We start from the raw sequence: 10,734 nt of genomic DNA, 5'->3' as shown, positions 1-10,734 counted from the left end.
TAGTAAAATGATTTTAAATAAATACCTACTATTAATGATTTTAAATACTTACTAGTAATGATGAAGTAGATAAGTTACATAGTACTTGGGGTAGCAAACAAGGTTTATAAGTTGTAAGAGAATAATCGGCCAAGTGCGAGCCGGACTCGCGCACGAAGCGTTCCGTACGGTTATAGAGGAAAAATAGGCGAAAATTTGTGTTTTTATACAAAAACACAAATATAATAAATATTTTAATTTTATCAATAATTATTAGACTACAGATAAAATTAATGATATTGTGAAAATTTCAAATGCCTAGACATGTCTATGTCTAGTCTAGACATGTCTATGTCTAGTCTAGACATGTGACCTATGTCTAGTCTAGACATGTCAATAATGGCAACACCATTATTGATTACGAGCCAAAAAGGTCAAAAAAATTACGTTTGCTGTATGGAAGCCCCCCTTTAATAATATTAATTGTATTTTGTTTTTAGAATTTGTTGTTATAGCTGCAACAGAAATACATAATCTGTGAGAATTTCAGAAGTCTAGCTATAGCGGTTATTAAATGCCTGGAGACAGACAGACAGGAAGTCTCAGTAATAGGGTCCCTTTTACCCTTTGGGTACGGAACCCTAAAAATGAGTAATTGCCCTTATTTTGTAAAATGTTAGTTACCCACTTCATCTTCACAATATGTAAACAATTAAACACCCTCTATTTCAGAATCAGAATCATTTATTTCCGGAAATTGGTACATGAGGTTCAAAAATTCAAAGACTTTATTAGCATCCAAGTATAGTATACAATATACAAACTCAGCACCTTGTACAGGTGGTTGCTTATAAAATAGTATTTAACAAATATTTTGGATTGTAATTTCTTAACTAAGTACTTATAATGTAACATAATATTATGTATTATTCGTTTCTTAATTTCATAATATATAAACAATTACAATAGTACATGAGTGAAAGTAATATTATTTATAGACACATCTATGCTATTCAGTCATGCTATTCCTTGTACTATAACTGTAGAAATATCACACTAAAATATGGCTAACACAGACCACTCCTTGAAATGGGTAGAGTTGCAAGTTGCAACATCGTGGGAACTCTGTTGCATCGTACAATTGTATGGCGCGTTTGGTATTACATTCTGTCTATACAGCTTAAGACGCTCCCCCTACGGAGATGCCGTAATTTACCGTTTTTAGAGTCTTATTAACTCATAATTTGAAAGCTACAAAATTATATTAAAAATACAGCAATAATCTTCAGCATTTGAACATTCCTTTCTCTGTTATTAATTTTGTTTTTTATACCTATGATATCAGCTACCAAAGTAATACAAATTTATTTAAATTCAAGCATACATCTCCCTAGTATTTAAAAAAAACGTTTATTTGAAACACACGCCAATAGACCGACAATTTCATATTCTACATACCTATCTATTACTACATATACATAGTACATATTCGCCGTTTGATTTTTTTTTCAGGTCAATTTGGAACTAAGATATTTAAAAAAATAGGATTTCGGTGCGATCTCGGCAACGCGGCAAATGTATGGTCAAGGTCGTTTGCTCAGGGGATGGCCTTAAACTGTGTGTACTACAGAACTATAGTCACAGAATACATAATATCATTAGTACAAGCTATAGCCTACTAGGACGTTTTGGTGCATGGTTTTTAATTATACTCGTAAGTATATATAACATTTTAGGGTTGTTAGACCGCACTGAAAGGCATTACTTAACTTAATAGTTTACCAATAATAATTATATCTAGTTTAAGTATGTCAAAATCTTCGCTGCATATAATGTTAAAGCTATTTTAATAAATATTAAATAGGTAAAAACATTAAACACGTCATGAGTGGAACCTTGCAAAATGACATACAAAAATATGCTTTAATAGTGTAGTAGTAATATTTATTTATTTATTTATTATGAAAACCAACAGCTTACATACTTAAAAAAAAATACATAGAGCGTTTAACAAACAATAAAGCCAATAACAGGTTTCCCATATATAACTATTATGTAGTACAAACTAAAACCTTAAAATAATAAAGGCACATTAATATTCATATTAAAAGTTAAAAGTCTAGAAAGAAGAGGCTGGTCGAGAAATTTAACCAGTATAGGGCTCTTGGATATCTCTAGTGGCGCGGCGAGTGGCAGATTCAGGCAACACGTGTCCGTCAGAGTGCGATCAGCTGTGAAATACGGTTTACTAGTAATTTTAATGAAAACACGTTGAAAACGTTAAAAAATGCTCTGAAATAGGAAAATATGGGCGGGCGGTACGAGGTACTGTTGTGTTGTAGGGTGCAAAAATTCTCAATCTTCGAATCGTGAATTAACGTTTTATTCGTTTCTGAGACGGAATTGGGAAACGTATCGAAATCAACATGCCGATTATTAATCATGCTTAAATCTAAATCTCGCATTAATATTTCGAAAATATCACGTGCAAGTTATTTTTAATATCATTGTTTCATTATGTATAATAATATATTGTAATTTAAAAAACGATATAATAAAAAATAACAAATAAAATTATTGTCGGTTCAATATTTCAAAACAATACTTATTCCTTCAATATTCACTTTTGCATTTATACTATTATCATACTAATATACTAATTACTGATATTACTAATTTACTAATAATATTATAAGTGCGAAAGTGTGTCTGTCTGTTACCTCTTAACGCCTAAACTGCTGAACAGATTTTGCTGAAATTTGCATGGATAACTCCATAATATCCTTAAGAGTTCCGAAAAAGGACATAGGCAGTGGCGTAACTATAAGATCCGGGGCCCGTGGCAAATTGATGGGGCTCTATCAGTAAAAATCGTCACGTTAATAATAAAACAATATGTACTTAAAAAATGTTGCCCTTTTGGGCCGGAGGCCCGTGGCATTTTGCCAGCCCTATAGTTACGCCACTGGACATAGGATACTTTACTCATGGCATTAATTCTTATCAAAATAAATTATTTCATTACTAAGTACAGTTAATGTAGATAATGTTTGGTCTTTGAATGATTAAAATTGGACGTTTGGTTTTAATGTTATGGCGAAATTAAAATATTACGATTTCTGCTGCACGTTGCGAATTGGGCGTCGTAAAGGCACGCCGCGCGGGTGTGCTCGCCCGAAGTTACAGGCTAAATAGTGTAAAACCATTTTTATGTTCTGCTTAACATAAAGATTGACTAAGAAATAAAGATTGAAAAAAAAATATTTAAAAATCAATGTCCACCCGTGCGAAGCCGGGGCGGGCCGCTAGTTATTAATAAAACAGTAGTGACGTCATACATACTATAGATCCGTTTTGGCGCCAAAATTTAAATTGACAATTTTAAACCGCATTTTTTGCAGTAAATTCAAGTGTTTTAATTTTTTTAATATACTTGTGGTGTATTCCACATGGAGTTCTTTAAAATAAACACAAAAATAAAAATATCGCATCTTCCCTATAATTATAAATAAAATAAAATGAAGTATAAACATAGCATTATTTTCTGACATCCACGTTTAGGATAGGTAACCACTGTAGAGATCCTGCCGCGAAAATTATTTATACAGCGGTTGTGCTATTTGCGATGCTATATTGTCGCTCTCCGTTCATCAGACAAGTTACCTTCGGTAATGTCAATAAATCAAACGTGTGAGATTTTACACTATGTGACAATATGGTGCATGCGATGCCTTAAATACCATAAATTGTTAGGGAGATCGCAGACGGCACACTTTTTGTGTGATCGAGTCTGCGGTGCACATACAGTCGGCATGGCGCGGCCATGTAGAATGTATACAGTGCGGCGCAGACTCAACAGATCTCATAAACTAACTTCGTATCGAATGCAAGTGGCCTAAAGCCAGGTATTATTACGTGCATTATAAGCTTACATCTAAACATTATATTAGTTGGTGTTAGGGGTTTGGTGTGTGAACTGCATCCCAGCTGCCGGCTCCTCAGCTGTGTATATCAGTTGGTATACAAGGAAGAGCAGATAGTAGTTTAAACCTGAAAGAGAAAAAGGTTAAGGTCTTTTAAGGGTTTACAAAAGTAAGGAGTGATGGACTAGGACAGGGGTCCATCTTGAGAAATAAAATATTCTTCGCGGTCAACACATTTTCTAGAAAAAAATATTTAGTAACAAAACCTTTGTTACTAAATATTTTTATTACGGAAATAATAAAATTTATTCTCCGCCTTCTTTCGCCAACCCTTTTTCTAATTTTCATTAATTTACGTTCCACAATCACTGATGTGTTCCGTGGTCCGTACACAACTGGTTGGCGGTCCGGATGCGCCATTTGGCGACCCGTGTCACCCGTGTACTAGAACTATGATAATATGACTAGAATGTATACCCGTAGATAAGTGAATGTCCCTATAGGCTCTCCATATTGCATTATCCATACATGCATGCATGCATGCGTCTATTTTGCATTCTAAATAGCTTCGCAATCGCAAAGCTGTTCAAAATGCAAAGTAGACGTCAAGCATGGGTAATAAGTCCTTTGCTTTGGTCTCTTGCTAATGCAATGTAGAAAGTTTGTATTATACAGGATATAGGATAAGTATTAATATAACAGTTAGTGCTTTATATAAGATGAAAACTTTAAAATGGGATGTTAGATTATTATTTCATAATACGTATGATAATATAATCAATACTATAGTTAATGGAATCAGGCGTTACTTTGCGGAAATCCATAGTTTAAAATTTTAAATTTAGTTTGTTATTATTTTTAGCAATATTCCGCGAAAACAACTTCCACCTTTAAGTAAATGAGTGAGTGTACGCATAGGCATGCGTACAGCACCTCCCTCCTCCCACACTGCCTATGCGTACACTCGCATGCAAGAACCTGCAAACACCACCACCACACAAGCAATAATGTTGGCAAATCCGTGCAAGGCCCCTCACCACCATGCAGGTTGAAAACCTCGACGCGCGTTAAGTCTTGACTTGACGGACGTTGTTCGTAGAGTCCACATCCTGAGGATGCTCCGGTGTTGGGGCGAAACGCGCTTCGAGGTTTTCAACCTGCATGGTGGTGAGGGGCCTTGCACGGATTTGCCAACATTATTGCTTGTGTGGTGGTGGTGTTTGCAAGTTCTTGTATGCGAGTGTACGCATAGGCAGTGTGGGAGGAGGGAGGTGCTGTACGCTATGTTGTCATTATATGTTGACATTGTATAATTTTAAGTTACAGCATTGTAAATGTTATTTTAAAAGATTAATTTTTTTACCTCACTTTTTTTTGGTAAAAAAAGTGGGCCCCGTGCGAGTTTCTTACGCCGGTTCTTCTCGCCGGGATAGTTCCCGAACCGGTGGTAGGCACCGTAGCTAATATTAACATTCTGAAAGTATTTTCTTAAAATCTACTCAGAAATAAAACATTTTTTATTTTATTTAATCATCGAACAGTTAGGTTCCTTACGCCTACGGCAATTTGCACCGCAATCAGTTGGACTCTAACTTACTGTTATGAAAAAACTTGTAGGCATTAAATGTAGACACTTCTCAAACTTACAACAATTAATACTGTGCTTTGATTACTGTCTTTTTTGGATTTAAAAAGAAAGTATACTTGACACTTGTTATGTTTGCTGTTTCTGTCATATATTTTCTTTACATATTATGTCAATGGGCTAGGCTTACGGAAAATGCAGCAAAACTTACATGAAAATGACTTACCCAAAGCCAAGAAGTGTGCGACTGCGAAATTCTTCAAAGCTGTGTTGGCTTCGAAGAAGATGACATCTATGAAGAGCGGCAGAGTATAGAAAACCAGCCCCGTGTAGAAGTATACTTTTAGTATATTCTTCTTATTCTGCAAAAGCATGCAGAAAGTGTAAATTTTTGGTTGCATTTTTAATTATATTTTGCCGCTTTAAGTAAAAGTTGCCCTCTGTACATTAAAGAAAAAAAGATTCGTGATATAATGTCGGATTTTAATTGCACATACAGAAAGGCGTGTTCACTGCTCTGTGTATATTTTGTGCTTTGTATATATTTTGCCGCAATTATATGTTATTTCATGGGTAAGTATGTGCAAAAGACATATAAAACACTATAAAAAAACACTATAAGTTTCCATTTCAAATACCTACATTAGAATCTGAAGAATATCGTGATTTCGATTCATAATCTGAAGTTCAGATTATGAATCTGACATATACTTTACTTTATCTATGCTATTGCTACCTTTGGTCGTTGCCATAGTACCGGACTTATTTACTTCACTTCATAACTATTCTTTACAAATAAAGCACTACGATACAAAATGGTATTATAACGACACAACAGAATCGAAATCACAATATCATCCAGATAAGTATGGGGTTTTAGTATAAATAACTCTATAACGGTTGGGTTGCACCAGAGGCGTGGTTAAAGTTAAAGTTAAGGTTAAAGTTATAGTTAAGGCAAAATTTACCTTAAATTTTAACTTTAACCCTAACTTTGAACGGAGAAATTGACAGATGACAGCTGGTCCAACAAGGTTATAAATGAACGTGGGCGGGGCCTGGTAAAGGAGAACTGTCAAAAATGGCGTTTTTGTATGATGACAGCGTTAGTTCCTTCTTTCGCCTCGTGCATTTAAAACCTTGTCGAGCCCTATGGTTATGGTTAAATATGGCGTCTTGATGGCGTCCATTTTTAACTTTAACCAAAGATATGACATTTTGCATTGTAGTTAAGTTATAGTTAAAGTTAGTTGGTGCAACCCAACCTAAATGAAATTAGTTTGTCGCCGCGCGCCGCGTTAAATACAATGTATGCCGTTAAAATTGCAGTTTTTGCATAAATTTCTGTGGGCAGCAGCTCAGCCGACGTAAATATTATACATTATAAGAAGCGCATCGTAGTATTTTTTGTGCTATTCTAGATCTTAAGAGGAGTCCACACCGCCCTTTTTTCCATACAAACGTTGTCCCCTGTTTCCTCCCTGGATAATGCTAGTAGAGTTATAATTTTTTCCCTGAATATCTACGGCCACTAATACAATGTCCCTATGTTTTCTTTTTTTTCATAATTTAATTATTAAATAAGATATGAACGTTCAAAAACCCAAAAGAATGGCCAGATTTTCCGCTGTGTTCAAACATCCAGAAAACAGATTTGGCTAGATTTTACAAAAAAAAACAAAACATAGGAACACAGCTCAAGCCTTTCTTTAATCTTTAATGAAAAAAATTACTCAAATCGGTTAAGTTTTGGAGAAGGAATCAGGGGACAACGAATCGTTGAATTTCCTCAGTGGTCTCTATCGCGTTCTGCGGTATAGGCTTGAGGTAAGGGAGACAGCTATAGATATTACACGTACTTTTTTTTCATTTCTCTAGCCCCTGGTATATCCTCTTAAGCTAGAGTCTGGCCAGCGAAAGATGAGACTAGAAAAAAGGTGGCAAATTAAAAAAATCGACGTTTAACCACAGAATAGATAAAAGTTGGTATAACAACTCTGTCTATAACCGGAATTATAGTTTTGATCTACGAACTACGATTAATAAGGTTCCTTAGTTTTTTTATTATTCATAACATCTCTCCAGCCTCAAACACTTTCATAAATCAAATACTAGAAAGCTTAGCTTCAGCTCCTACCTTGTGTACACCAAACAACAGAATGCTAGTCATGACGACGTCCAGTGCTGTGAAAGCGATGGTCAAGTTGTGGTGGACCTTGCCTCCCTTCTTCCCTTCCACCGCCGAGAAGATCAGGGTGGGGAGGCCTATCATGGAGATTATCTGAAAGCCAATAACATCCTAAAAATACTAACACAGTATAAGTCCACCTTACAGTCTTGCACGGAAGATGCTACCGTTGTTCTAGAGGTCTGGGTAGGTAGGTTTGAAATTTTAAGAACCAAGATTCAGACATTTAAGATCTAGAAGAAACGTACATCGTGTGAGCTATTAAAATTTCGATACCACTGATATATTTTATACAGAATGTAACAAAACTAAGTGATAATAATTAACTACTGGTAATTCTTAGGTTAAGGTGTATCCAAAAAGCAGTACTAAACATATTTTGTACGCAACTTAATTTTGGAGAAAAACGTAATTTATTAACGAAAATAAGATTGCCATTCCGGTGTAGCGCGGCCCTAAGTTTATTCGATTTTATTTTAATGTTCTTTTTTACATTATTGTTTTGGTTTTTTTCTTTTTCACTTTTTTTGGTAAAAAAGTGGGCCACATGCGAGTTTCTTACGCCGGTTCTTCTCGCCGGGTTAGTTCCCGAACCGGTGGTAGGCATCATGTAGGACTTTCTGAAAACATTTATTTTAAATTTATTCAGAAATAAAACAATTTTGATTTTGATTTTTGGATTAATCGTGTATTATTTAATAATAAAAAAATATTATTTTGAGTACAAAATGTAAAATCTATTACTTTTACATTATTTTAGATGAGAAATCGTTATGATCCCTAACTTCCAACGGCTTTGATCACCAGCGAGTAGCGACCCTAGCCTAGGTCACAGTAGAAAATAGAAAAGCGAAAGTATAGAAACTCTGTGGAGAAAAACTGGAGGGGCCGTTCCGATCTTTACCGCGGCTTTCCGAGACCGACAAAAATCCTTCAAATCCTACTTTATGACATACACTATAGTCTATGTCATAAAGTAGGATTTTATTTGAAATTTTAGGACTATAGTATATGTCTTAAAGAGGCATTATATTTGATTTTTTGTCGGTCGCGGCTAGCCGCGCGGGGCTAAGATGGTCGCTTTGGAGAATCATATATTGAATCATAATATGATTCATTTTTAAACTTCACTTTGCGTGCAATTCATATAGTGATTCGCTTCGATTAATGACTGGTCGCCGCGCGCGAGCGCCGCTCGCGGGACCAGTGATTAATCTAAGTGAATCACTATATTATGAATTGCACGCAAAGTGGAGTTTAAAAATTAATCATATTATGAATAATTATATGATTCTCCAAAGCGACCATTTTAGCCCCGCGGTACCTTCAGTTAATCTCCACAGTTTTTCTATACTTTCGCATTTCCACTGTGGCCACAGAATATAATATATTAGTAGTACCAACTGTGGCTAGGCTCGGTGATCAAGGTCATTGCGCTCGCGCTAGTAAGTACTAGGGTTGACAAATTTTTTTTCGATGCGGATTTAAATAAAAATGCATGGAAGAAAAAAAATTTTCTTCCAGCGCTGCTACTTTTACAGTGAACTCTATGTACTACGTCAACTTTCAAAAAATTAGTTAATTTTTTTTTAACTTAAGCTCGTTACACAATTTTATCCAGTGTAGATAGGTACATGGTTTCTATATTATGAGCTATGGCTGATTACTTTCCAAATTTCCATTAGAACATTATTTTATTTAATAAATTATCATAAAATACTATAAAACATGTGCCAGTATAAAATATTAGCGTAAATAGTAAACTCAGCTTGCAGCGTTTTGCAAAAATAAAAATAAGCTCCAACTTAGGCGATTGTTATCCTACTATGTGTACAAAACGCTGCAATATTTAATATTTTTGCAAAACGCTGTAAGCCGAGTGGCTTACAGTGTTTTGCAGAAATATTTATCCACATTTTGGGTTTAAAATGATTCATGGAATATTTCTGTTAAAAACTTTTCCTCAATTTTTTGGGTTCAATCAATAGAAGGCTAACAATATCAAGTAGATAAATTTAGACTATAATATTATTACAAAACTATGTAACCCGGGTTGCATTGTTTTGTCGTAACAGGGTAGTGTAAAGGACACATACACATTACACACCCTAAAGTATTATCACTTAGTTTTGTTACACCCTGTAATCTAGTATTTTTATGTAATAGTTTTTAGAATGAAAAGTATTTAAAAACTAGGGACTTTTTTGATACTTCACAAAAAAATTTAACCCGACTTCCATCCAAATAGAGATACTTATTCTATTCGGTAACGCGTATATATTATTATAAGTCTATGCGGTAACGTTCTAAAAAGTATTAAATAATTATTCTTATTTTAAATTAGTGTCATTTTCAGAATTCGCCTAAACCTCGACTATTTCTGTACAAGCTAACGTAAGGGTTGGTTATATATGCCAAGGATCTTAGAATTTTTTGGACTGGTACGACGAAAATTTAAGATGCACCTTACCAGGTTGATGTAACCAAAAATCAGCACTCCTTTCCGCAGCGGCACGCAGAAGCAACACTTCGTAACCACGGGACACTTCATGACTCCTGGCTGACTTCTCCCTCCTGACTGTTCTCTCTCCTGACTTGTTCTCTCTTCTGACTAGCGTCCTTTCTCCTGACTAGTGACAGACTGGATAAACTAGGCGTCAAGTGACTGCCAAGGTACGGGTTGCCCCCCCCTACAAGAGCGATCGGTCGCTTGTTCACGAGTTTCATACATGGAGCGGAGAGATTTGCAGTTCGCTCGCTCATAATATTTAGTTTTTAATTTTTACCTCACCTCCAATATCATTGTGAGATACTCATATTAAGTTTGCTAAAAATCACGAATAAAACAATAGATATAGTTAAGGTTATAGGTCCTTATTCCTAAGAAAAAAAAATATTCTTTAATTTCGCGGGGCACTACGTAATTTTTTTATATTTTTTTATATTTTTAGAATAATATTTAGGAGTCGCGACCAAGGTTTGAAAACTCAAAATCTGTATTTGTTAGATTTTTTTTTTATTTTTATAGAAAGGACATAAGAAATGTTCCTAAATTTTTG

The 10,734-nt window shown here is 35.0% G+C and overlaps 1 protein-coding gene across 1 annotated transcript; it reads right to left on the bottom strand.

Moving 5' to 3' along the window:
• Positions 1-3,471: 3,471 nt before the first annotated feature.
• Positions 3,472-10,359, bottom strand: LOC121734807. The gene is made up of 4 exons (XM_042125424.1): positions 10,146-10,359; positions 7,625-7,768; positions 5,714-5,849; positions 3,472-4,029 (listed from the first exon to the last, which is right to left on the bottom strand). Exons 1-4 carry the CDS (start codon positions 10,224-10,226, stop codon positions 3,926-3,928), a joined length of 465 nt encoding a protein of 154 aa, XP_041981358.1. The 5' UTR covers positions 10,227-10,359; the 3' UTR covers positions 3,472-3,925.
• Positions 10,360-10,734: the final 375 nt, after the last annotated feature.

Source organism: Aricia agestis, chromosome 16 (assembly GCF_905147365.1).
Source record: "Aricia agestis chromosome 16, ilAriAges1.1, whole genome shotgun sequence".
In the NCBI taxonomy this organism is placed as follows: domain Eukaryota; kingdom Metazoa; phylum Arthropoda; class Insecta; order Lepidoptera; family Lycaenidae; genus Aricia; species Aricia agestis.
This window is presented reverse-complemented; position numbering and strand designations above follow the sequence as displayed.